Source organism: Mirounga leonina, unplaced genomic scaffold (genome assembly GCF_011800145.1).
Source record: "Mirounga leonina isolate KUSES-001 unplaced genomic scaffold, KU_Mleo_1.0 Mir_166, whole genome shotgun sequence".
Lineage (NCBI taxonomy): Eukaryota > Metazoa > Chordata > Mammalia > Carnivora > Phocidae > Mirounga > Mirounga leonina.
In genome coordinates, this window is record NW_023270418.1 from 29,381,425 (window position 1) to 29,408,422 (window position 26,998).

At 50.1% G+C, this 26,998-nt stretch overlaps 3 protein-coding genes across 5 annotated transcripts; all 3 read right to left on the reverse strand.

The window, feature by feature from the left end:
- Positions 1–224: 224 nt before the first annotated feature.
- On the reverse strand, positions 225–20,331 carry STX5 (syntaxin 5). Of its 3 annotated transcripts, none has more exons than XM_035013062.1 (11): positions 20,200–20,331; positions 19,272–19,363; positions 18,016–18,086; positions 17,789–17,844; positions 17,602–17,672; positions 13,629–13,745; positions 13,485–13,541; positions 13,220–13,301; positions 12,641–12,747; positions 12,348–12,469; positions 225–998 (listed from the first exon to the last, which is right to left on the reverse strand). In XM_035013062.1, exons 2-11 carry the CDS (start codon positions 19,332–19,334, stop codon positions 839–841), a joined length of 906 nt encoding a protein of 301 aa, XP_034868953.1. In that variant the 5' UTR covers positions 19,335–19,363; positions 20,200–20,331; the 3' UTR covers positions 225–838. The 3 variants fall into 3 exon arrangements, with proteins under 3 accessions (XP_034868953.1, XP_034868954.1, XP_034868955.1); XM_035013063.1 differs by having other exon boundaries at positions 19,272–19,515; XM_035013064.1 differs by having other exon boundaries at positions 274–998; positions 19,272–19,430; positions 20,200–20,269.
- A 96-nt stretch (positions 20,332–20,427) lies between these two features.
- Positions 20,428–21,172, reverse strand: LOC118015963 (testis-expressed protein 54-like). The gene is made up of 2 exons (XM_035013068.1): positions 20,960–21,172; positions 20,428–20,837 (listed from the first exon to the last, which is right to left on the reverse strand). The coding sequence occupies exons 1-2, from the start codon at positions 21,033–21,035 to the stop codon at positions 20,647–20,649; spliced, it is 267 nt and encodes an 88-aa protein (XP_034868959.1). The 5' UTR covers positions 21,036–21,172; the 3' UTR covers positions 20,428–20,646.
- A 13-nt stretch (positions 21,173–21,185) lies between these two features.
- Positions 21,186–26,794, reverse strand: WDR74 (WD repeat domain 74). Its single transcript, XM_035013065.1, has 11 exons — positions 26,367–26,794; positions 26,174–26,280; positions 25,966–26,087; positions 24,460–24,535; positions 24,175–24,321; positions 23,911–24,012; positions 22,918–23,018; positions 22,771–22,826; positions 22,074–22,219; positions 21,935–21,991; positions 21,186–21,406 (listed from the first exon to the last, which is right to left on the reverse strand). The coding sequence occupies exons 1-11, from the start codon at positions 26,428–26,430 to the stop codon at positions 21,227–21,229; spliced, it is 1,158 nt and encodes a 385-aa protein (XP_034868956.1). The 5' UTR covers positions 26,431–26,794; the 3' UTR covers positions 21,186–21,226.
- Between the last annotated feature and the right edge of the window lie 204 nt (positions 26,795–26,998).

The window sequence follows — 26,998 nt, forward strand, 5'->3', positions numbered from 1 at the left end:
CCATGCTGGGGTCGTGCTTCCCCCTTTGAAGGGAAGTTTCCATGCTCATGAAGTGCTGCTGCACCTGGGTGTTCCCTGCCCGGAGGCAGCTGTGTGCACAGGGCCCAAAGCTTGGCCCTTCGAGCCATCAGCCCAGCCTCAGTTCTGGTACCGGGCAGTGCGCTCACTCCACTGGCTGTGAAGGCCCTTCGACGCTCCCACCCAGAAATGACGACATGGCTAGCGAGGCTGACAGTCTTGCTGTAATTGGGAGAAAACGGGCTGCAGCGCATTTGGCAGATTGAGAGTCACCAGCAGCCAAAGTTGGGGTTGTGCAGGCAGCCGAGGGGCTCAGGGCCCCCCCCCCTGCTTCACGTGGTGGAGAGAGGAAGAAGAAAGAGGTCAAATTCTAACCCAGATGGGAAAGTTGGTCCCGGGGGGGGGCTGGGGGGAGCAATTTCACTTCCTCTCCTCACTCTCAGGAAGGTGGGAAAGGGCATCATCTCCCCTTGCTGCCAAAGTTTCCTTTGGAAAAGGCTGGGGAGTTTCTAAAAATCTCCTACCTAGTGGAGACAACCTCCCCCACTGCCCCCCAGGTGGCTTCTGCTCCCTTCCAGCCACCTCGCAGCAGAGTACAAATCCAGAACCGTGTGTGTTTCGAGGGCCTGAGGGCGGTGAGGGGAGGACAGGGTGGCCAGAGGCAAAGGGTCAGGGGTCAGGGGCAGTGGCCATTCTCAGCAGTTCCAGGGAAACAGGGCCTTTCTCCCAAGCACCCTGCACAGGCTCAGTGGCAACACTGGCCACCTGCCCTCCCAAAGGGGTTCCGAACCCCCACGGAGTGCCTCAGAGTGGAGAGGGTTCAGGCAAGGAAGACCACAAAGATGATGAAGAAGACAATGAGGATGAGGAAGATTTTGACCATGAGCCACCGGTTCGAGGTGACCGACTGGAAGTACTTGAGGATCTCTGAATGGGCGGCCTCAACATCCAGCTGGGCTCCCAGCACGTTCTCGTCGATCCTGGGTATAGGGCCGAAAGAAGAGGAAACAGAAGAACACTGGATTAAAGAGAATGCTGTTGAAGGAGATTTACCAACATGGAAAGATGGTCACAATATATGGGAATAAAAAGTATTTTACATACAATACGATCCCATTTTTGTGTATATATGCTTGTATATAGGAAAAGCTCTGGAAGGGTAACACAAACAAGTCTTGGCTCTGGTTTGAAGATCAGCTCTGCAACTTATCAGCTTGTGATTCTGAGCCAGTCATTTAACCTCCAGACTCACTTTCTTCAACTGCAAAGGAGGGAAAATGAGGATAACCCCAACCCTACATCTCTGGTTGTTGTCGGCCTCTCAAATGAGTTAACAAACACAAAGTGCGTTGCCAACCCACACTAAGAGCCCCCAGAATGTTAGCTATTATAATTTTTTGCTCATCTTTATTGATTTTTGTCTAATACATAATATTGCATTTGTAATACGGGAGAAAACGCTCACAGACCATTACAGTCAGGAAAATCCCAGTACTGAGTGAGACAGGAAGAAAAACTTAATGATATGGACAGGAAGTCAGGAGATAAGAAAAACCCTACAATTAAGAAAACATGTCTCGGGGGGCGCCTGGGTGGCTCAGATGGTTAAGCGTCTGCCTTCGGCTCAGGTCATGATCTCAGGGTCCTGGGATTGAGTCCCGCATCGGGCTCCCTGCTCCTTGGGAGCCTGCTTCTCCCTCTGCCTCTCTCTGTCTCTAATGAATAAATAAATAAAATCTTAAAAAACAAAAAAAAGAAAACATGTCTCAGGTGCCTGGGTGGCTTGGTTGAGCGACTGCCTTCGGCTCGGGTCATGATCCTGGAGTCCCAGGATCGAGTCCCACGTCGGGCTCCCTGCTCAGCGGGGAGTCTGCTTCTCCCTCTGACCCTCTTCCCTCTCGTGCTATCTTTCATTCTCTCTCTCTCAAATAAATAGATAAAATCTTTAAAAAAAAAAAAAAAGTCTCTCCAGGGTACAGAGAAGTCCTCAAAGAAGGGGCCATCTCAGGGCGCCTGGGTGGCTCAGTCGTTAAGCATCTGCCTTCGGCTCAGGTCATGATCTCAGGGTCCTGGGATCGAGCCCCACATTGGGCTCCCTGCTCAGCGGGAGGCCTGCTTCTCCCTCTCCCACTCCCCTGCTGTGTTCCCTTTCTTACGGTCTCTCTCTCTCTGTCAAATAAATAAATAAAATCTTAAAAAAAAAAAAAGAAAGAAAAAGAAAGGGCCATCTCTTGAGAGACTCCTGAGGAAAATAAAACATTTCCCGGCCACCCTGCATATGCAATCCTGAAAACCCAATACAAATCCTGGTCTTTGCAAAGGGAGGCCCTGGGAGCAGAGACCACGGTGAGCTGTGAGGACAGAAAAGCTGGGAGCCTGGTAATCCAGCTGGAATAGGAAAGGAAAGCCTGGACCAGTGGCTGCAAGCCCCAGGTCCTCAGAAGTTTGTCATGAGGCCTGTGAACTACTCTCTGTCCAAATACAGGAGCCCAGGGGCACCTGGCTGGTTCAGTCAGAAGAGCATGCCACTCTTGGGGCACCTGGATGACTCAGTCAGCTGAGCTTCCGACTCTTGGTTGTGGATTAGGTCATGATCTCCAGGTCCTGGGGTTGAGCCCTGGGTCAGGCCCCACGCTTGGTGGGGTGTCTGCTGGGACTCTTTCTCTCTCCCTCTGCCCCTCCACCTGCTCGCATCCTCTCTCATGAATAAATCTTTTTTTTTTTTTTTAAGATTTTATTTATGGGGCGCCTGGGTGGCTCAGTCGTTTAGCGTCTGCCTTCGGCTCAGGTCATGATCCCAGGATCCCCGCATTGGGCTCCCTGCTTGGGGGGAAACCTGCTTGTCCCTCTACCACTCCCCCTGCTTGTGTTCCCTCTCTTGCTGGGTCTCTCTCTCTGTCAAATAAATTAATTAATTAATTTTAAAAAAAGATTTTATTTATTTATTTTAGAGAGACCGGGGAGGGGGTCAGGGAGAGGAAAGAGAGAATCTGAAGCAGACTCCCCACTGAGCATGAAGCCTGATGCCGGGCTTCATCTCACAACAGGAGATCATGACCTGAGCTGAAGAGTCAGATGCTTAACCAACTGAGCCACCTAAGCACCCCAAATAAATAAATCTTTACAAAAAAAAATGGAAGAGCATGCGACTCTTGATCTCAGGGTCATGAGTTCGAGCCCCACATTAGGTATAGAGATTAAATAAGTAAATACACTTAAAAAATTTTTCAACCACAGGAGCCTGGACTGTACATGATTCCCTATTTGTGTCAGAGTGGCTAACTAAAGTATCAGGTTTCCTTCCTTTGGGCTGTAATTTCATTTCTCAGTGTGGGTGCAACTGTCATTTCATACCCAAGAAAGCCCATCTCAGCAATCATGAATGGCTTTGCTTAACAAAAACAGATACACAGTAAATGCAGTCTGGCATAAGAAAGATTTTAAATGAGAGTCCATGAATGAAAACTAAAAGGAGGGAACTCAGGGCGGGGGGGTGGATTAGGGATCCGTGGGACACTCATAATAGTGCGGAGCAGAAGACAGAACGGGGGGGGGCAGAAAATGTGGCTTGGAAAGGAGAAGCTGAAGAAAACAGGGAAAAAGCACGGTGAAGAGGATGAAGGAATGTCTTATGGAGAGAAAGTAAAATTATAGAGGGAAGGAAACAAGCATTAAGAAGCTGGAGTCTCCGGGTGCCTGGGGGGCTTAGTCGGTTAAGCATCTGCCTTCGGCTCAGGTCATGATCCCAGAGTCCTGGGATCAAGCCCCCACATCGAGCTCCCTGCTCAGTGGATAGTCTACTTCTCCCTTTCTTTCTCCCTCTGCCTCTCCCCCCTCCTCATGCTCGTTCTCTCTCTCAAATAAAATCTTTAAAAAAAAAAAAAAAAGAAGGGGCGCCTGGGTGGCTCAGTTGGTTAAGCGACTGCCTTCGGCTCAGGTCATGATCCCGGAGTCCCTGGATCAAGTCCCACATCGGGCTCCTGGCTCGTCGGGGAGCCTGCTTCTCCCTCTGACCCTATCCCCTCTCATGCTGTTTCTCTCTCTCTCTCAAATAAATAAATAAATAAAATCTTAAAAAAAAAAAAAAAAGAAGCTGGAGTCTCAGGGTGCTTAGACAGCGCAGTCGGTTAAGTGTCCGACTCCTGACTTCTGTTCAGGTCATGATCTCAGGGTTGTGAGACTGAGTCCTGAATCAGGCTCCCCACTCAGCTTAGAGTCTGCCTGTCCCTCTCCCTCCCTCTCAGCCCCTCTCACCACCCCTGCACGTGCATGCATGCGTGAACTCTCTCTCTCTCTCTCTCTCTCAAATAAATAAATAAATCTTAAAAAAAAAAAAAAAGGAGCTCCATGTGGCCAGGTTTAGGAAATCTGACTGTAATGAAAAACAATGATGGTAATGGATTATAATACATCGGATATGAAAAAGAAATCCGTTATTCCTAGTAATTTTTTTTTTTTTAACGATTTTATTTATTTATTTGACAGAGAGAGACACAGCAAGAGAGGGAACACAAGCAGGGGGAGTGGAAGAGGGAGAAGGAGGCCTTCTGCTGAGCAGGGAGCCCGATGCAGGGCTCGATCCCAGGACCCTGGGATCATGACCTGAGCCAAAGGCAGACATTTAACCGACTGAGCCACCCAGGCGCCCCTATTCCTAGTAATGTTTAAAGAGAGAAGGTTCCTGCTTTACAGAAGGATGCCAGCTAATAAATGTAGAAGGGATGAAATAGAAAACTGCCACTTGGCCACACACAAAGTCACGAATGAATCAGGCAAGGACCATCACGGGTCTAAGGAGCTTGACGTTCACATGGACTTGAAGTGTCACTCCATAGATGACTTAGTTGTATGGTCACATTAAACAAGTGACCAAACTTGGCATCACCAATAAAAGGATAACCTCATCAAGTGCCTACTGATAATAATCACCTATGTAGCTGGCCAACAATCTACAACCTAGATCTGATGACAAAGAAACACTGGACAAATACACATGCAGGACTTTCTACAAGAGGCACTGGCCTCTTCGAAGAAAAGTCAATGTCACGAGAAGCAAAACAGAAGGCAGATTTAGAGACATAACAAATGCCACGTGTGACTACTGCCTGGGCCTTAAATTCAAGGAAAAAAGCTAAAAGCACTTTTTTTGGAACAGCTGGGGAAATTTCAGTATGGACTAAGTACCGGGTAATGACAGAGAATTGTTTGTTTTCTTAGGTATGATAATGGCATCGCGGCTGTTCAGGAGAATACCAATTCTGGGCAGGTGCGTGCTGAAGTCTTTAGGGATAAAAATGTCATGATCTTTGCACTTTCAGATGGTTCAGAGGAAAAAAAAAGAGGGAAAGCCAATGTGAGAAAATATTAAGTGGGCAAATCTGGGTGAAAGGAACATAGTTGTTCATTTGTACGATCCTCTCAACTTTTCTAAAAAAATTTTTTTTTTTTTAAGATTTTATTTGACAGCAAGAGAGCACAGGCACAAGGGGAGGGGCAGAGGGAGAGGGAGAAGCAAGCTCCCCGCTGAGCAGGGAGCCTGATGTGGGGCTTGATCCCAGGACCCCAGGATCATGACCCGAGCTGAAGCCAGTCGCTTAACCAACTGAGCCACCCAGGTGTCCCCCTCTCAACTTTTCTAGTTAGAAATTTTGTAATTTACAAATTGGGGTGCAAACGGAAATGAAGGAGTAACAGATCAGCAGTTTTCATACCTTAGAAAAAATAAGAATCACCTGTTGAGCATCCCCAAAATGCAAATTCTCATGTCTCCTATTCAGAAAGTCTAGGATGGGGCCCAGGAATCTACATACTGAAGAACTTTGGACTAAATCAGTGGTTTCTAAAGAGGGTGCTCAAATTTCAATCCACTGGCATGCAGGAAGCAAACAGAAGGTCTATTTAAAAAATTTCATCCTTGGGGGTGGGGGGGGGTGCCTACTCAGTGGGGAGTCTATGTCCCTCTCCCTCTGCCCCTCCCTCCCTCATGTGCACACGCTCTCTCAAATAAATAGGATCTTCTAAAAAAATAAATACAATAATAATTTCATCCTTTCAAAATCTCACTTTCTTGTACATATAGTTGCCCACAACTTTTCTCTCTTTTGTTATTTCCCTTTTGTGTTTCCAATCCTCTGTAAAATTGCTTCTGAACCATTCAACTGAAGTTGCTGCACTGATCCAATTAATTCCAGCCCTGCCGCCCCCTGAACACCCTGGAGCCTTGCCTCACACTTCCTTTTTCAGGGGGCACTGAGAAATAACCACTCCTTTCTTCCCAAAACCCCCACCGCCTCAGCTTCTAAGGACACATTTCTCTCCGCTTTCTTTTCTCATCTTCCTTAGCCGTCCTCCTCAGCCTCCTGGACAAATCCTTCCCTTCTCCCCATATTCCTGGACCCATGGGGATCTGTCCTATCCTTTTTCTCACTTTACCCACTGTCTCTGGATGGTCTCGTCTATGTCCACGGTTTCACCAGGAGGCCACTGACTCCCCCAAGTTCTTATCTCCAGCCCAGCCCTCTCTGCTGAGCTTCAGACCACACATCAAATGCCACTTGGAGGTCCCATTGAGTCTGTCAGCATGTCCAGAACAAAGCTCATTCCCCTCACCCCCAGCATCCATCTACTTCTCCCTGTGTTCTCTCCGAGAATGAACTTCTTGCTACAGCACACAGGTCCTTTGTGATCTGGCCCTGCCTCTCCAGCTTCCTCCCTCACCACTCCCCCTGCCATGTGCAGTAATTCTGCATTCCTGGAAGCCACCCAAGCCCTTTCTCATTTCTCAGCTGGTTTTCCACCAACGTAGATTGGCCTTTCCTTTCCCTTTCTTTGGCTGGCATTCCTCCTCAGAACTTGGGTTGGTATCTTTTATTTCTAGGAGAGGTACCTGGTCTGAGTTCCCTTACCTCCTTCTCTTCCTGCCCTTACCATACTGAACTGTAACTCAGTGTATGTCTCTCCTACTAGACATGAGCTTCACAAAGACTGGAATGGTCTTTCACCTTCCTATCCCCAGATCCAGCAGGACTAGCTCACAGCAGCAACAAATGTTTGCTAAACCAATGAACAAATGAAGACTAACACTGAAAGATACTTCAGACGCTCTTTCAAGGAAGGCTAGAATATAAAGTTGCATGCAAATGCATATAATGTTAACTATATTTTTTTAAGATTTTATTTATTTGAGAGTGAGAGAGAGAACAGAGAGAGAGGAAGAGGGAGCAGACTCACCACTGAGCGGGAAGCTTAATGTGGGGCTCGATCCCAGGACCCTGAGATCATGACCTGGACCGAAGGCAGACGCTTAACCGACTGAGCCACCCAGGCGTCCCTAATGTTAACTATTTAAAACACATATGTGGGGCACCTGGGTAGCTCAGTTGTTAAGCGTCTGCCTTCGGCTCAGGTTATGATCCCAGGGTCCTGGGATCGAGCCCCGCATCGGGCTCCCTGCTCCGCGGAGAGCCTGCGTCTCCCTCTCCCACTCCCTCTGCTTGTGTTCCTGCTCTCGCTATCTCTCTCTCTGTCAAATAAATAAATAAAATCTTTAAAATAAATAAATAAGTAAATAAAACACATATGCAATGGAGAAAGAACCCAAATATCTTTTTTTTTTTTTTTTAAGACTTTACATTTATCCATCAGACAGAGAGAGAGAAAGCGAGCACAAGCAGGGGGAGCTACAGGCAGAGGGAGAAGCACGCTCCCCGCTGAGCAAGGAGCCCCACACGGTACTTGATCCCAGGACCCGAGCCGAAGGCAGATGCCCAACTGACTAAGCCACCCAGGCGTCCCAAATCCAAATATCTTTTATAATTCTGTTTCACTGAATCTATAATGATATTCTAATATTCAAAATACATCACAGCCTGAGGAGCTACAGTGTTTATGGAACAACCCAGTAAGGAGGTCCCTAGGTCTCAGTTGAACCAGGTTAAGAATCAGTCTTTTGAAGTCTCTTGATTCCAGGACCAAGATGGCTAGACTCATAGCACCTTATAAATGGCTGATACCATAGTTAATGAATAAATAAACAAACAAACATCCTGTTAACTAGTGGTTCTCAAACTTGGATGCTCATGAGAACCCCCTATGAGCTTATATAAAATGGAAATTCCTGGAGGTCCAGTCCACTCATTATCTATGGAATCAGGATCTCCAAGTGTGAGGCCAGGGCCTATCTTCTTTACCTTGCCCAATTAAATAGGTGAGGACGCTTAATGGGCTGGTACTGGGAAACGTGCTTTATGCAAATATAGGTGTTCACCCCATCTCACATGATCAATAACCTAGGGTGAAAGCACTCAGAGGTGCTGTGGGAAATAAAGATCAACCAAGATCAGATGTTGCCGATCTAAGGCCTAAGAGCAAGTGGGCAGGAACGCGCAGCCGTGTGGATTCCTCCCCCTCTCACATCTCCTCCCCCTCTCTCCGCTACTGGCCCTCCCTCTTACCAAACTGAGAACACTGAAACAGTCTGAGGAATTGGGCACAGTCTGAGTAAATAATGGCCAAACGTTTCCTAAACTTGTGAAAGACATAAACGTACAGATTCAAGAAGCTCAGAGAATCCCAAAAAAGAGAAGTTCAAAGAAAATGACATTTGGAGACTGCTAAAATAGTCAAAGGCTGAAAACCGAAGACAAACAAAACAAAACAAAACAAAAACCTGAAAAGCAGCCAGAGAAAAACACATTACATACACAATTAAAGTTACCACCGCCTTCTCATTAAGAATGAGAAAGACCAAGACAGTAGAGTGATACATCTAAAGTGCCTAAAGAGTGAAACTATAAACCCAGAATTCTATATCCAGGGAAAACATCCTTCAAGAATGAAGGGGGCACCTGGCTCAGTAGGTAAAGTGTGCAGCTCTTGATCTAAGGGTTGCGAGTTCAGGCCCCATGTTGGGCATAGGGTCTACTTAAAAACATAAGGGGGGGCACGCACCTAGGTGGCTCAGTTGGTTAAGCGTCTGCCTTTGGCTCAGGTCATGATCTCAGGCTTCTGGGATCGAGCCCCACTTGGGTCTCCCTGCTCAACTGGGAGTCTGCTTCTCCCTCTCCCTCTGCCCCTCCCCACCACTCATGCTCTCTCTCTCTCTCTCTCAAATAAATTAAATCTTACACACACACAAAACAAAAAAGAGAAAGAGAGAATGAAAGTGAAATAAAGAAATGTTCAGATAAAAGGAAAGTAAAACAACAGAACTGGGGTGCCTGGCTGGCTCAGTCAGATAAGCTGCTGACTCTTGATTTCAGCTCAGGTTATAATCTTCTGGGTCCTGGGATAGAGTCCCATGTTGGGCTCCTTCAGCTCCATGCTCAGCAGGGAGTCTGCTGCTCTCCCTTCCTTCTGTCCCACCCCCTCCCCGAAATAAATAAATCTTTATTTATTCATTAGAGAGAGAGCACAAGCAGGGGGAGCGGCTGAGGGAAAAGGTGAAAATGACTCCGCTGAGCAGGGAACCCAATGCGGGGTTCAATCCCAGGACCCGGGATCATGACCCGAGCTGAAGGCAGACGCTTAACTGACTGAGCTACCCAGGGGCTCCACTAACTAGAATTTAGATAATAATTTGGAAGAAAAAAAAAAAAGGAAATCGTAAACATAGAAGTAAATATGAAAGACAATTTTTTCTCCTTAATTTCTGTAAAATAAAAATTATGTAATACTGGATTATGGGATTTCAAAGGTATGTAAGGTGCAACAGATAGGACAATTAGAGCATAAAGGCTACATGACAGAGTTGCACAGTTCTTACATTTTATTTTTTGGTTTTTTATTTTTTTGAGAGAGAGAGTGCACGCATGTAAGCACGCACATGCGCACAAGCAGGGGGGAGGGGCAGAGAGAGGGGGAGAGAGAGAATCTCAAGCAGGCTCCAAACTCAGCATGGAGCCCAACACAGGACTGGATCTCATGATCCTGAGGATCATGACTTGGTCTGAAATCAAGAGTCAGACTCCAACTGACTGAGCCACTCAGGCACCCCCTAAAGTTCCTGCACTTTATATAAAGTAGGCTGTGAGAGCCAATGATGCCCGCTGTAATCCCTAGATCAGCCACTTAAAAAAAAAAAAGGCAATGACATATAACTAAAATACCAATAAAAATTTTTTTGGTGGAATTTTGAAAAAAATTTCAGTTGTTCAAAAGAAGATAGGGAAAGAGGAAAAAAGGGACAAAAAACACGAAAAAGAAAGAGAAAGCAAACAGTAAAATGGTAAGCCTAAATCCAACCTTATTAAAAAGTACACTATTGGGGCGCCTGGGTGGTTCAGTTGGTTAAGTGACTGCCTTCAGCTCAGGTCATGATCCTGGAGTCCCGGGATCAAGTCCCACATCAGGCTCCCTGCTCAGTGGGGGGTCTGCTTCTCCCTCTGACCCTCTTCCCTCTCATGCTCTCTGTCTCTCATTCTTTCTCTCAAATAAATAAATAAAATCTTAAAAAAAAAAAAGTACACTATTTTTATGGACTCAAAGCCCTTAGTAGCCACAGCAATCTCGAGAAAGAACAAAGCTGGAGGTACCACACTCCCTGATTTCAAACTATACTATGTAACTACAGTCATCAAAACAGCATGCTAGGGACACCTGGGTGGCTCAGTCGGTTAAGCGTCTGCCTTCAGCTCAGGTCATGATCCCAGGGTCCTGGGATCGAGTCCCGCATCGGGCTCCCCGCTCCGCAGGGAGCCTGCTTCTCCCTCTACCTCTCTCTCTCTCTCTCTCATGAATAAATAAATAAAATCTTTAGGGCGCCTGGGTGGCTCAGTTGGTTAAGCGACTGCCTTCGGCTCAGGTCATGATCCTGGAGTCCCGGGATCGAGTCCCACATCGGGCTCCCTGCTCAGCAGGGAGTCTGCTTCTCCCTCTGACCCTCCTCCCTCTCCTGCTCTCTGTCTCTCATTCTCTCTCTCTCAAATAAATAAATAAAATCTTAAAAAAAAAAAAAAATTAAATAAAATCTTAAAAAAAAAAACAAAAAATAGCATGCTACTGGCACACCAATCAGACACACAGATCACAGACACACGGATCAATGGAACAGAAGAGCGAGCCCAGCCATAAACTCTCACATGTATGATCAATTAATCTACAACAAAGGAGGCAAGGATATAAATGGGCAAGACAGCTCGCCAACAAACGGTGTTGGGGAAACGGGACGGCTACAAGTAGAGAACGAAACTGGACTGATTGCTTTCACCACACATGAAAATGAACTCACAATGGATGAAAGACTTGAATGTAAGACCTGAAACCATAAAAACTCTATAAGAGAACACAGGTGGCAGGCTCCTTGACATCACTTAGCAATATTTTTTGGACCTGATTCCATAGGCAAGAGCAACAAAAGCAAAAATAACAAATGGGAGTACATCAAACTAAAAAGCTTTTGCACAGAGAAGAAAACTATCAAAGTTCTCGCCTACTGAAAAGGAGAGAAGTTTGCAAATCATTTATCCGATACGGGGTGAATATCCAAACCTCATATAACCCAACAGCAAATAAATAAATAAATAAAATAAACTAATTAAAAAATGGGCAGAAGGTCTGAATAGACGCTTTTCCAAAGAAGAAATCCACATGGCCAAGAAGCACATGAAAAGATGCTCAACACCACTCATCATAAGGGAAATACAAATCGAAACTACAATGAAATATCACCTCATACCTGTCAGAATGGCTAGCATTTAAAAAAAGAAACAACAGGTGCTGGTGAGGATGTGGAGAAAAGGAACCTTCGCGCACCGTTGGTGGGAATGCAAACTAATACAGCGACTCTGGGAAACAGTATGGAGGTTCCTCAAAAAATTAAAAATAGAACTACCACATGATCCAGTAATTCCACTTCTGGGCATTTAACCAAAGGAAAAGAAAACACAAACTCAGAAAGATATATGCACCCCTATATTCACTGCAGCATTATCTACAATAGCCGAAACTACGGAAGAAGCGTCGGGAGTCCACTGATAGAACTACTCAGTCCCTTTCTTAACACATCGTGCCACTGTAATTCTCCACATAGACCTTATCATTACTAGGAAATTTCTTGTCAACTCTTTTGAACAGCTATCCTCACCCATGCTCCTGAATTCCACACCTACACTAGAGAGACTTCACTGTTATACTCACTGCTGTATCACCAGCACCTAGAACAGCGCCTGACAAGAAACAGGCGCTCCATAAACACTTGTTGAATGAATCCTGTGGGTAGGCCAGATTCACTCTACTCTTCCAAAGGGCATCAAGCTGTCCCTGGGGACCTTTAGGATGCCACCCCACAGGGAAGAGAAGGCTCTTCTATCTGGGGTGAAAGAGAGTCTCACCTCTGAATGGTTTCTTCCTGCTCCTTAACCATGTGTGCCAGTTGCTGAAAGATGGAGCCCAGCTCGACAATTGTGGACTCGATGTTCTGCATAGTGTCTGCCCGGCTCTGGATGTAGGAATCCTTCAGAGGAGAGAGAGTGCACGTGAGCACAAGGAGCTTCCTCAGGCAAGGGCCTGCCTCTTTAGGACCCTCCTAGCTTGCCACTCTACTCAAGGCACATTTCAAACACTTGCTAGCCGCCCACTGGGGGTAACAGAGGAGCATCTCCTCCCCGGTTCAGAGCCCAGGTACCTGCTCATCAATGAGCTGCAGCTGCTGGCTGGTCCGAGAGTCCATCATGTCAATGGCCACATCCCCAGAGGCACGGGACTCCGCCCCCAAAACCACAGCACTGCCCCCTGGGGAAAGAAAGAAAAGGCATTCTTCCTACTTGAAAGCAGGTTCAAAGCCCACGTGCTCTGAGTTTGAGTTCCAGCTCTGGCACTTACTAGCCTTGTGACCCTGGACAAGTCATTTAACCTCTCTGGGCCTCAGTTTCCTCCCCTTTAAATAAGGCATAATAATAATGGCTTTCTCAGAGGGCGGTGGTGAAAATTAAATGAGAGAATGTGAACGAATAATAAAAATATTAGAAACAGTCATTCTACTGCACATGACTGAATTCAGCCCCGACAGTTGAGAATGTGGAAGACTAAGTGCGGATCATGAATGCCAGCGATCGGGCTTGACCTCTGAAAGAGAAATCCTGGCGTCTCCCTGGCCTGTCCATTCTCCTAAGTGAGCCCTGCCCTCACAGGGTTAGAGAATGCCATCACAGCCCAAGTAACCGAGTCTTAGCCCTCAGAACTCCCCACATTGCCGTTGACTTACCCAGGTGGTTGGGGGCCAGAGGCAGGGCTGACACGGGTGCTCGGGAGAACTGGTCCCGCCGGTTCCTCTGCTGCTTCAGGTTCTGGGATTGGGGAAGAAATGCAAAGCTCCTGAGGCCTCTGGGAAGCAGGCATGTTAGAGAGAGAGAGAGACCCTCCTGTTGGCCTAGGATGCTGTTATCCTCACCCCTCCACTTGTTCCTTCCCCATTTCCCCCTTGGACCCTTACCCCGGTTCCTACTCCTCCTCACACAGATTCTTCTTACCTCTGTCCTCACTTCTAAAACTGATTTGAAGTCATTGGACATCGAGGCCAGTTTTGACTAGAAAAAAAGGAGAGAGGGTCAGCCAGAGAAGACAACACCTTTCTCCCTTCTGCGTCCCCCTCCACTGATCCCAGGTTCCCCCACCTGCAGGGAGACCACGATGGTGTTGGAATGAGTTTGCAGGTGCCGGCCGCTCTGGCTGCCCTTGGCCCTCACGAAATCCTGAAGCTGGGCAATTTGTTTGTTGAGGCTATTGATGTCCTAGGGAGAGCCAACAGAAAAACTGTTAACCAAGGTGTCCTCAGCCAATGTCTCTCCCACATGGACAGTTCTGGCAGGGAGGACAGAGTGGAAGCTATGAGCAGGAGTGAGGGTATTTCGAAGTCAGACCAGAAGGGCCTGCTGGGACGTTCCAAGCTCCAGACTTTGTTCTGGCTCAGTCCCTGCTGAGTAGAGACAGAAGAGGTGAAATCTGGTCTCATCCATTTCTAAATAAATGACTTGTTTACCCCCTTCACCCTATAGCTCAACTCCATCCTGTGAGGCCAGGCACGTGGCCACAGAACTACTTTGAAGGCCAAAATCTCACACCCAGAGCATGCTGACCAGCAAAACACATATGCAGCTGTCAGGAGAAGGGAAGGTAAAGTAGCATAGCCAGGCTTTCTACACCAGACCAAGGCATCCTCCACTCCCTGATCTGGCTTGCCAAGGGCCAGGGAAGACAAGAGAGACGAAGGAAGTAGCCGGGGAGTGGCAGAGAAAGTTTGCCCAGGGGATTGGGGGGGAGGGGGGAGAAGAGGTCAGGAATAGTGAGTTCAAGGAACAGGCTGAAGACAAACTAGATTAGTCAACTTCTAGAATTCCTCCAATAGTCCCCCCAGTTAGCATTCCAGCCACAACCATTCAAGACCCATGGACGATATCCACTGCTGATTGGTCTGGTCCTTTGGAGCTGATGCAGCCTCTTTAGAGGACCACGTCCAAACTGCATTCCACGGTTTCTCCCCATAAAATCTCCTCTCCCACAGTTCTAGCTTAGAAAATGGTACTACTTCCCACCAAGGCGCCCAAGCTAGAAGCTTGTTTTGGTTTTTTTTTTAAGATTTTATTTATTTATTTGACAGAGAGAGACAGCGAGACAGAGAACACAAGCAGGGGGAGTGGGCGAGGGAGAAGCAGGCTTCCCGCTGAGCAGGGAGCAAGATGCAGGGCTTGATCCCAGGACCCTAGGATCATGACCCAAGTCGAAGGCAGACGCTTAACGACTGAGCCACCCAGGTGCCCCTAGAAGCTTCTAAGTCACATACTCATACCGCCTAAACCCATCTCTATGCCACAACACAATCACTTAGGAGTCGCTTACCAGGCCCTGAGCGCCTTGTATCTGTGTACCATGTGCCACACAGCACGCCAATCAGCTCACAACTTTCTTTGTCCTTACGCTTAACACAGAAGACAAGTCCTAATTCCCCGCCAAAAGCTGTTCCCCCTTCTCTCTCCTTTTCCATTTTGGTGAATGGCACCACCAGTCACCAGCTGCTCAGACCAGACACTGGAGAGCCATCCTCAATTCCTCTCTTTCCCCCTTAATCCATAGAGAGCCTAGTGGGAGCCCACAGAGAACCCAGCTCACCTTTTCTACTAAACCTACCCTAGACCATATCGTCACCTTCTCTCAACATTCGCCAAGAGCCTCCTAAATGGCCTTCCTCTTATAGCCTGCCCTCAACAATCCACCCTCAACACAGCAAAGAGTGAGCTTTTGAACCAGAAACGGAGCATGTCATCCCTCTGCTTAAAATCTCCCAAGAGCTTTCCACTAAATTTGGAACACAAGCCAAACTCCTTACCTGGCTGACGCAGACTCTCTAGGCTCTGGCGCTGCCCATTTCCCTGACCTCATCCCCTCCCAGTCTCCTTCTCACTTGCTGCAACCACACTGGCCTCCTTCGTGTTCATCAAATGCACTAAGGTGGCCCCCCTTCAGGGCCTTTCCCTTTGCTATTCCCACTTTCTGGAAAGTGCTCCCACCAGATCTTTGGATGACTGGCTTTTTCTTCACCATTCAGGTCTCAATGCCACTTCTCACAGGCTGTCCTAGATCACCTCCATCTACAGTAAGCCCTTACCCTGAAGAACTCACGTCCCTTGTTTCTTTAATAGGATTCACCATCCTAAAATTGTTTTTTTCTATCTACTTGTCTAGTGTCTGTTCACCCATTCAGAAAGGAAATTCCTGGGGTGCCTGGGTGGCTCAGTCAGTTGAGCATCCGACTCTTGATTTTGGCTCAGGTCATGATCTCGGGGTTGGGACTGAGCCCTGCATTGGGCTCTGTGCTGAGCATGGAGCCTGCTTGAGATTCTCGCTCTCCCTCTCTCTGCCCCTCCCCACAATCTCAAAAAAAAAAAAAAAAAAAGTAAATAAATAACGAAGGAAGGAAGGAAGGAAATTCCCCAGGGCAGGTACCACATCTGTCTTGCTCACTGCTGAATCCCCCAGAACCAGGTAGCTGTAAGTCACTCAATAATGTGACTTCAAAAACAAACACCTGAATCCCCGCAACCACCCTCTGAGGCAGGTGCTGTTATTAGCCCCCTTTTATTCATTAGGGAACTGAAGCTCAGAGTAGTTAGGTGGCTTACCCAACATTACACCATAGGCGGTGGACTTGGGATTTGAACTTGTCTGTCTGAATCCAGGCAGTGGATCTTCAAAGCCTATGCAACAGCGCCCCAATAGTTCATGGTGTCCTCTCTCCCCCACCCCGCACGGCGCCTCATGTCACGGCTGGCCCAGCCTTTGCCAGGGTCACCGCCCCTTCACAACCAACAGCAGCAGAGCTTCCTCCCATGGCCTCTCAGCCATGCTCTGGGCTGGTTTTTCCCCCCTGCGGTCATTCAACTTCACGTTTTATTCTCATGCCATTGGGCTGGGAGAAGAAGGAATCACAACTGTACAGATTCTGCTACAACTATACAGGGGTCTTTCAGACAGACTTAGAAGCCAGATTCTCATTGTCCTTGCAGCCTATGGCATTCAGTGATTCCATGCTCCTTACCCAGGCCCACAATGATCTTGACAACCAGCACCAACCTACCTTCCCAGCCTCATCTCCTTTTTTTTTTTTTTTTTAAAGAGTTTATTTATTTATTTGACAGAGAGAGGCACAGCGAGAGAGGGAACACAAGCAGGGGGAGTGGGAAAGGGAGAAGCAGTCTTCCCACTTAGCAGGGAGCCCGATGCGGGGCTCGATCCCAGGACCACAACCCGAGCCGAAGGCAGACACTTAACGACTGAGTCCCCCAGGCGCCCCCCAGCCTCATCTCCTGCCGACCAGTCATCCGATCAACAAACAGCGAGCACCTCCTCTATACCAGACACTATTACAGACATTGGGGATACATCAGGGAACAAGCAGAAAGAAAAAAAAATAATCTCTGCTCTTACAGCACTTACACTTTTTTTTCTTTGCTTGGGGGTTTGGGGGATGAGGTAGAGGGGAGGAAACAAAACCAATAAATGTAAGTCAATGACAGAGAATGTTAGAAAGTATCAAGTGCTGTAACAAGAAAATAGAGCAAGGAAGGAAGATCACAGGTCTGAGCACTGAAGTACTAAACAGCATGCTCAGGACAGGCCTCCCTGAGCAAATAACATCTGAACAGACTTCAACTTTCTCTTTTAAAAGCCGGGCCCCTGTGCACACTGTTTCCTCTGTCTGGAATGTTCTTCCACTGCCTCTCTGCAAGCCTTGAAACCAGTTCAGATTTCACTCCCTCTATAAAATCTATAAAATCAGTGTCCCCAAACTGTCTCATTCATCTTTTCGTAAGGTCTAGACCACTTGCCTTCTCCTAACCGTAAGTATGAGTTTGTGGGACTGGACACCTCCTGTAGACAATAAGCCCCAAAGGCGGAAATCTTGCCTCAAGTTTGCGAGGCAAGTGCCCAGCAGTGCTCTGTACACAGTTGATAACCAATCAGTGTCCACTGACTCAACGGATGAGCAGATGTCTGGGGCTGGCTCTAGAAACTTACTCTGGGCCCCATGATAACGGGAACTCATCAAAGTGATCTGACTAGAATGCTAGTTCCTGATAGCTAGCAGCTCACCTGTTTGATGATGTAAGTTAGCTCTTCGATTTCCACTGCTTTATCATCGAAGAGGGACTTGCGCTTTGCCACTGCAGAGACAAATGAGGCCACGATGGGGGAGGTCAAAGACAAGGCTCAGGGAGTACGGTTCCTCAGCCCTCTCTGGTTCACTGCCCCATCTCTGAAAGACCCCAAGAACACTCACAGATTGTCAGCTTCTCCAGCTTGGCAAATGTGTTGCTGAGGTCTTTCCCAATGCGCCTGGAAACGAGCATTAGTGAGAGCACCACGGGAAAGGGCAGGACAGGGCCTATTCCCACATTAGCTCCAGCAAAACCGACGCGGCCCTCCCTCACAGCCAAGGCCACCCAAGGCAAGCCTACTGATCCCCAGACACTGCAGCACCCCACCACGTAACTTCTCTCAACTTACTTGGCCATAAGGGTAAATTCACTACGCTGCCGGACAGCACGCAGAGCCGGCTTGTTTGTCTGGATTCCATTCTGAAATGCAACATCAAGAGGTGACACTTTAGTCCCCCTCCCCATTTCCAGCTTTCACTGTTCCTCGGGTGTCCACTAAATTCTCCCTAGTACTTCCACCAGACGATCTTTTTTTATCAGTAGTAGTCACTTAGAGCTCACATTTGAACACGGGTAGACCCAGGTTTAAATCTTGACTCCACCACTTATTAGCTGGGAGGTTTGGGGCAAGTGACTTAAACCATCCTGCATCTGTTTCCTCTTGCATAAAATGGAGACAATCTACACACCTCCTATAGTTGTTGCCAAAATTAAACAACACAAGGGCTATAAAGTATTCTAGTTAGATACCTCCTACATTGTAAGCACTAAATAAATGATAGGCACTATTACCATTCTATTTCTCCAATCAGGAAATCAAAGAGGATAACCGGAAAGCTCTTGGAGATCATACAGAAAAGCACTTGTTAAGAGCTGAGCAGTAAAAATATTTAAAATTACAGTCACTCAGGTCCCACTTCTATTCAGGATGTCTGGATTAAAACAAGGGAATCTAATTTGTAAAAAAGCACTCCAAAGTAATTTTGAAAAAAACTACTTATCAAAAAAACTGCTTTCATTTTATAGATGTAAAAACTGAGGCCCAGGGGCACCTAGGTGGCTCAGTTGGTTAAGCCTCTGACTCTTGATCGCAGTTCAGGTCTTGATCTCAGGGTCATGAGTTCAAGCCCTGCACTGGGCTCCACCCTGGACATGAAGCCTACTTTAAAACAAAAAAACCCCTACACCTCCCAAAAAACCCGAGGCCCAACTAGACTAACTTTCCTGTGGCCACAGAGCAAACTTATGGTAGGACTATTCCGGAACTAGAATTCAAAGTGCCTGTCTCTGAGCTAAAGGCTCTTTCTAGAACCTGTTCCTTATTCAAACCAAATATACTGCAGCCACCTCTCATCCTGAGATATTCCTTCAAAGAGTAGCAACCCTACCCTCTGGTGGAATTTCTCAAAAAACAGTCTAGGTCCTTGCCTCTAGATAACTGACCCACTCCTTTCCTGTTGCTCAGTAGATCCTACAGCCCCCTCCAAGCTGCATCAGTTCTCCATCAGGTCACCCCCCAAATTATGTCAATTAACGGTGCTGGAGCACAGCCTCTCCCAGATTTCAGTAAGGCTCACTCCTGCCTTTCCCACTCCTGGTCCTTACCTGACGGCTCTGCAGGGACTTGCAGGCAGACAGGAACTCCTGGGTCCGATCCCGGCAGGACATGGTGTTGGGAGGGGGAGGGACCAGGGTCACTGGGGGGGGCAGAGGGGCGATGTCGCTGCTGCTACTGCCAGCAGTTGCAGGGGACAGGACCTGTGTCTTTGAGAGACCCAGGTAGACACCCTGATCCGTGTTCTTAGACCCGTAGCGTTTCCGCGGGATCATTGAGACGCATAACCTCGGACTGTTGTGGAGGGGAGAGTGTCATTCCCCAGGCAGCCTCCTTCCCCGCAAATCCCCCCCCCCCCCCGGTAAATTCTCGGGCCCCTTCTGCACTTGGCACGGGCTTTCGCGCCCAAAGCCACCCGCAGATCCTGGGGCCGGCTCACGGCGGGCAGGGCTCCGCTCTCCCGCCCGATCCGTCCCGCTCCTCAGACTCTACCAACTTGGCTCCGGCGGCCAGAGCGCGGGCCGGGGGCCGTGAAGCGGGGGCAGGGCCAGAGGCAGGTCCCGTGGCCCCGAAGCCCCAGCCCGGCCTGTGCAACTGCCCCAGGCCTTAACCAGGCCCTCTCGTATCCGCGGATCCCTTCGACTCCTAAGGGAGAAACGGTGACGGACCCCCTGAGGGGTACACACTTCGGTGGGCGGAGGGGGGGGAAAAAAAATCTCTGGGTGTTTATTTGAAACAGGAAGTCCCACCCCCGCCCAAGTACCGCCTTCTGGAGGACTGGAATCACTGACTAGCTAATGCCGACGTCTTTCTCAACAGGGGCTTTCCTGATTGGACGGCGAAGTATTCCCTCACCCGAGCCGGGCCGGCAGGACTTGCCCGCTCGCCCCAGGTTCCCTTCCCCCCCCGTCGCCGCCCCCGGAACGCTGCTGCCCGGAGCGGACACGGCGGCCAGACCCCTCCTAGAGCGAGTCCTACCTCCTCTCTGCCGCCTGCCGCCGCCACCACTGCCACAGTCTCCCGGATGGTCACCGCCTCCTCCCCAAGCGCTGTAGCCGCCGAAATCCGACCAAAGTAGAAGCCGCCACGTCACCCCCAAATAACCCCACCCCCGGGTGACGAGAGGGCGGTGCCACGCCTTTTGGAGCACAGCGGCCCGAGAGACACGCCCTCCCACCCAAACGCCAGAGCGACTCCGCCCTCCCATTGGCTCGGCCGCCCGTAACCCCGCCCCCGAGGAGCTAGAGCCGGGGCCCAGGGGGCTGGGTCAGCCCCAGGGGAGGAGCCTTAAAGAGCCCGCACCTCCGCGGTGTCCGCGTCGGTGTGCCCAGAACCGGCAGCGGAGGCGCTTGCACTCGGGCAGGTACACGTTAGAAACTTTATTCTCTGGAGGCTGGGACAGACTGAGAGCAGGGCACCTGAAGGTCACCCCTTCTCCGGCTCCTCCAGGATCCCCTCCCGGTTGCTCTCCTGTAACCCCTGCTTTTGATTCTGGGCTGATTGCCTCTTGTTTGACCCCCGACGGCTGAACAGGGATAGCCGCCGCCACAGCACGGTGATCAAAAGGCTCTCATTCGATCTGCGATTCCGGCCGTCCTGCGGGTCCTCATCGAAGCCTGCGGGGATGACGAGGCCACTGAGCTCTGCTCTACCCTCCCCGGTCCAACCTCCTGCGGTCCCGGTCCGGGCAGCCCCTTCTCCCGCTCCCCGAGCCCCGTCGGTGTGTCTTGGGTCCCACCTTCGCCTTCCTCTGACTCGGCGTCCTTGGCCGGCTCATCGGAGGTCTGAAAGTTCTTGTCTTGGCAGCAGCCCATGGCCCCGAGCAGCCCCGAACTCCGTGCCACCCTCGCCAGCCCGCCAGGCTCCCGGCCTGGCTTTTGTGACGTCAGATATCCCACTGCACCAGCGCTGGGAGCAGCCACCCCTTTTTCCTTTCTCCCATCACAAAACGCTCTGGGTCATGGTGGGTGCTGAGATGTTTATTTACCAAGTGAGCACAGGCTCTTCAGGGGCTGGTGGACCCAGGCCGCTTCTTTTTTCTCCGTCTGGTTTGGAGAGCCCCTTGGGTCGGCTCCAAATCAGGGAGCTTCCGCTTGGCAGCTGCCTCCAAGGAGGCCCAAAGTTCATCTGTCTCTGTGTCTTCTGGGAGCGCCTTTTTGGCCTCTTGGGGCTCTTGGGGCTCATCCTGGTGAGTGGAAGAAAACTTGGGGGAATCAGGGGCACAGTAACAGATGCAGAGGGAAGGAGGATCTGGCTGGGAAATAATCGCTTTTATTTCCTGCTCCCGGACACTATTCCCATCCATGCTCCTATATCAACTCTTGGCAGTAACCCTGTCAGGATTATAACTATTGTTTGTTTGTTTGTTTAAGATTTTATTTATTTATTTGACAGTGAGAGAGAGAGAGAGCGCACATAAGTAGGGGTGCAGCAGGCAGAGGGAGAGGGAGAAGCAGGCTCCCCGCTGAGCAGAGAGCCTGATGTGGGGCTCGATCCCAGCAGCCTGGGATCATGACCCGAGCTGAAGGCAGACGCTTAACCGACTGAGCTACCCAGGCGCCCCAGGATTACAACTATTAACACCCCTCGGAGAAGTTTAGTAACTTGACAGAGAGTTCCAGGTCTGTGTTCCAGCCGCTGCTTTTTTTCTCTCCCCAGGGAAATGCTCACATCTGTGCCCTTGCTCCCACCATTCCCAGACCCAGCTGCTTACCTCCCAGTTATCCCTGCCTGACAAGAGAAGGCAGTTCAGTTGAGACTTGAGATAAACCTGCAAAAGATCAGGGCCTTAAGGAGCCAAGCACACTGAAACAGAAACACGGATGGGGAGACATGAGGCAGCCAGCTCTCACCTTATGCTCTAGGCCCCGTGGATTCCGGATCCTGTGTACCCTCAAGACTCTGTCCAAGCCACAGGAGGCTAGTAGGGGCTTTGAAGGGTGGCACTGTAATCCTCGGACACTGCCTGCCAGCCCCTTCAGACAGCCCAGGAGGCGCCCTGGAGAAGGGGGGCAGGGGGGGGCATCAGCACGAGCTGGCCAGCCAGCAACCATTAAATGTTTCTTTTTTTTTTTACAGAGAGAAAGAGAGAGAGAGAGTGCGTGCTTGTGTACAGGAGGGGTGGAGAGAGAGAGAGAGAATCTTAGACAGGCTCCATGTCCAGTGTGGAGCCCATTCTGGGGCTTGATCTCACAACCCTGAGATAATGACCTGAGCCGAAATCAAGAGTTGGACGCTTAACCAAATGAGGCACCCAGGCGCCCCAATTGTTTACTATCTCAATCACTTTATGTTTCAATATTTATTCTTCAACGTAACACCGGGACAGGAGTTATCATTGGTATCTCCATTTTACATGGTAAGGAGCTAGAAGTCACAAGGAGCTGAAGTAACTTGTCCAAGATCCCATAGCTTCTGGTGAAACCAGGATTTGAACCCAGGCAACAGGCACCTGAATGAGGGCTCAACCACTCCCCTGCACCCCGTCAGATGGCATCCTGCCTTTCCTCCCATGCCCTGCCCTCCTGCAAGGCTCCCTGGCCCACTCACCTTGCCGAAGGTCAATCTCTGCCAGCTGCCCATGAGTGTTCCCCACGATCACTGAACTACGGAGGGGGCCAGAGGCGGGTGCGGTCAGCAGGGGCCTCCTGGAGTCCTCTCTGAGCCGCCCCCCCCCCTTGTCCTCGCAACACTTACTTGGCCCCAGGAGTGAGGGTCATGGCTGTAAGTGGGTACTCTCCATAGGTGGCCTCCAGGACTGGCCGGCGCTGGGGGGAGGCTGGATCATAGACACGGACCTGGAAAACACCAAGGCATCACAAGGGCAGCCCACCCCCCCGGCTTCTCCACATCTTTACCCCCTCCTTCACACACCGCTTTCTTGTTTATGACCGACTCTTAGAGAAACTTTCTCATCTGAAATGTACCCCCTCTTTTCTGAGTGTTAGGGAGGAGCGGGTAGAGGAGATCTGCTTAGGAGCATGAATGGTCCGCATGTGTGAGCATTCCATCCCTCCAGACTCCCACCTTGGGATGAAAAAGCAAGCCAGTCCAACTGTCAGAGAGTACTGCATTTCAGAGAAATTTAGCCTGAACAACAGAGGAGAGAGGAAGCCCTCAGGGTGTGTTTTGAATAGAGGCATATCAGCAAGATCAGATGTCATTATGCAGGAGTAAAGGAAATGGGGCAAATATAGTGACCCAATCCTGCCTGGGTCTTAGGACTTCAAGTGAGGCCAGCTGTAAAGATCCCCAGCTGGACCCTCGCTCCCTTCCTCCCTCCTATAAAATAGCTGAGGAGCTAAGGCTGGAGAGGAAAGGGTCAGGCCTGGGTCCCAAAGCAAATCAGAGGCTGCACCAAGACCAGAACCCAGTTCTCTTGACACCCAGTGTCCTCTCATCCCACCTGCACGCTGTGCTCCTACTGTGAAAGGGGCCCTCTATTCTCTCCTCCCTTCCAGGTGAGAAGCAAAGGAAGGCTCACAGTCCAAAACACTCATCCAAGGATGCACTAAAAGGTCACTGGCTCAGCCACAGGACTGGGACGGATGGAGGAAACGCGTCCTCTAGCTCAGGGACAGGGCCTGGTGAGAAGGGCAGCTGTGCCAACCAATGAGGCCTGAGCCTGTGCAGGGAGGCTGTTTCTCCAGGAGGCTGCTGCAGCCCAGGAGGGGTGAGATGGTGCCTCACCTGGTGGTACCCTGTGCAGGTGACAAGCTTCTGAGACCCAGGGAGGAACTGTATGTCCTGATCCCAGATGGGAACCCGCAGGTCAAGCCAGTCATTCCGTACCTGGTGGGGGGTGGATAGATGGGGGGCAGGTGGTAGGAGGCTCAGAGGCTTTTCCTTCAGCCCGTCAGCAACATCCCCTAAAGCCCATCTGGTCTCTGACTCAGTCAGTGGCCTCAGCCTCCCTGGACCTCAGCCCCAGCCCCTCCCACCCGTGTCACTTACATTCTTGGCCCTGAACACAGGCTCCTCAGACCCCTGTAGGTCCCACACCTTCAAAGCATTCTCTTTCCCACCCGTGGCAACCATGTGGGGGTGTGCCGGGTCTTGGCGCATTCTACACACCCCAGGACCCACACTCAGTTCCAGGAGCTGAAAAGGACAGGAGATGAGAGGGGAGACGAGAAGCAGTTCCAGAGTCTTTAAATCTCTTCCCCCAAAGCCCTCACTTGGTTCCTACCCTGGCCCCCATCTTCCCCAACCATCACCAGCAAGGCAGGGGAGCCTTACTGGGTCAAAGGATGCCTCCTTGTCATTGTTGTGCCAGACTTGGATAATCCCAGATTCCACACATGTGATAAGGGTGCTGCAGGCAGAGGGAGGACAGAGTTAGGTTTAAAAAAAAAAAAAAAGTGTAAAAGTCTTCTCCAGGCCCCAGTCGACCCACCCCCAGATTCACATTAACGAGACTTTCTCCTTTCAGGTCTGTTATTTAATATCCTCGATGGGGGGGGAGGGGTTACCAGTTTTGGAAGTGAGGAGATTGAAGCTCTGAGAAATGACAAGATTTGCCCACACAACTAAACGTCAGAACCAGAGCTGGAAATCAAGTCTGTGATACTCCAAAGCAGAGTACCTTTGCTATTCCACAGCTGGGGGCACCTGGCCCCGCTGGTCTTTCTCAATCTTGAGCGGATCACCAGGAGTCAGGATCAGTAGCTATGAAAGGACTGAAGTGGGACTGGTCTAAATTTAGGGTCTGGCCAAGGTCAAACACCAGCTTCTTCTCTCCAGTTCCCAGTTCAGGGTTCCAGACACTAAATGTCGATCCGTCCCTCAAAGTACACACCCCTCCCATGAAGGCCAAGCAAGTCTCTCCCAGGATGTGTAGAGCCCGAGCCTATGTTCTTTCTCACATCTGCCCACCTTCTCCACCTCGGTTCAGGCTGTGTTGTTTGCGTGGGCTGTGGCGACAGCCTCCCAACTGCTTTTTCCAATCCATTCTCCACACCCCTCCTTGCTCAAAACCCAATACCCCCCGCCACCTGCCAATCACAAGTGCAAATCTCTCAGCCTGGCTCTGAAAGCCCTTTACATATAATCCCTACCTATCTTGTCCATCTTGTATTAAAATGCATCCTTGGCTTCAACCCCTAAATGCTGTTTATCTTTCCCAAAATATGGTGTAGCCTGACACCAATCCTTGGCCTCTGCCCAGGCAGTAGCCTCTTTCTAGAATGCACTTACCCCTTTCTCCTCCTGTCAAAATTCTGCCCATCCTGCATGGCCCAGTACAAATGTCTCACCCACAGACACTTCTAGATCTCACTTGTCGGAACACCACCAAACCTACACAGCCTAGTCACAGCCTTCTCTATCTTTGAAGGAAAGCTAGGCCAGTTACCTAAACCGCTAGCACTTTCCTATCCTTTACTTTGGGAACTTCACCATATTGCTGGTGATTGTAGGGTCAGTTTTCAAACACACTCTAAACTATTAAATGACTTGCTCAGGATCATCCAAAACGCTATGGAGCCAGGATGCAAAACCCTTGCGGATGCAAACTCCATGAAGGTAGGTACTTCATGTGTCTGGTTTACCTGCAGCCTTTGCATTTCGCCCAATGCCTGTTACTCAGCAGGTGTTCAATAAATGCTTGTTATAGGCAGGACACAGGTCCCTGTCACGCAGCCCCGGCCCGTGTCACTATGGGTTGATCGTCATTATTCGGCCTTCCTGAGGGAGCCTCCACGGTCTCCCCGCGACCTGAGCGTTCAGCGACGTGCTCAGTCTTACCCGTCGACCTGGGCGAGACCTCGGAACGTGCCCTCCCCGCCAGGGCAGTGCTTCTGGCCCTGGAATCGGCCCTCCTCGGTGCTGAAGTACCTCACCGTTCTGTCGGCGCAACCCACCAGGATCTGCGGGCAAAGGAGAGCAGGATGGAGATCAAAGCGAGGCTGCCGCACCTTGCCCCCCAGCTCGGGACCGAACAGCGGCCGCTCACCTGAGTCTCGCCGCCCGCGCCCCAGCACAGGGCGCTCACCGCCTCCTCGCGCCGCGGCTGTCCTGCCGCCGTGAAGTTCGCCGCCTGTTTGCGCTGAAGGTTCACCCCTGCGGGAGGCGGGTGTCAGTCGCGCCGCAGTCGCGAGCGGGGGATACCCCCGCCCCACTTCCCGACGCCGAGCCCAGCCACCAACCTTTCAGGATCCCGGTCTCGGTGCCCACCCACACATGGTTCCAGCGAGCCCCAGCAGCCGCCATAGCGGAGCGCCGCAGCCCACGGCGCGTACTTCCGGCGCAGTGTTGGCGTCACCAGCGCGCGCCGAGCGCCATCGGGAGGAACGCCCTCTCCTGGAGTTTAAGGAGCCGGAAGGAAAGAACCTGGCTGGTTCCGTGCGAAGAGTTGGCGACTTTTGCTCTCGGGGTCTCGAGTTTGAGCCCCCAGGTTGGGTGTAGAGATCACTCAAAAACAAACAAAAAGCTGGAAGAGTAAAGATCCCCTAACTTCGCCAGCTGGTTTTGCTTTACGAAGACGAAATCTGGAGATAACTTGTGATCTGAAGAGTAACTTGACAGTTTTGCACTTGGAGTGGAAGGCATCCTAACCGGACCGCGTCGCCTGAAGCCAGACCTAGTCCGTCTCCCGGCTCCGAAGCATCATGTACATCTTGTTTTCTGTACCAGTCAAGAAAGAAGAGCGCACTTCAGAAACAATTCAAATCACTAATGAGGCTCATGGTTTCAACGTCGATGTATAAAAGACACAAAAGGAAGAAAGATGGGGAAATTGAAATCTTAAAACAGAAATCTGCAAAGTGGAGGTAGGGGC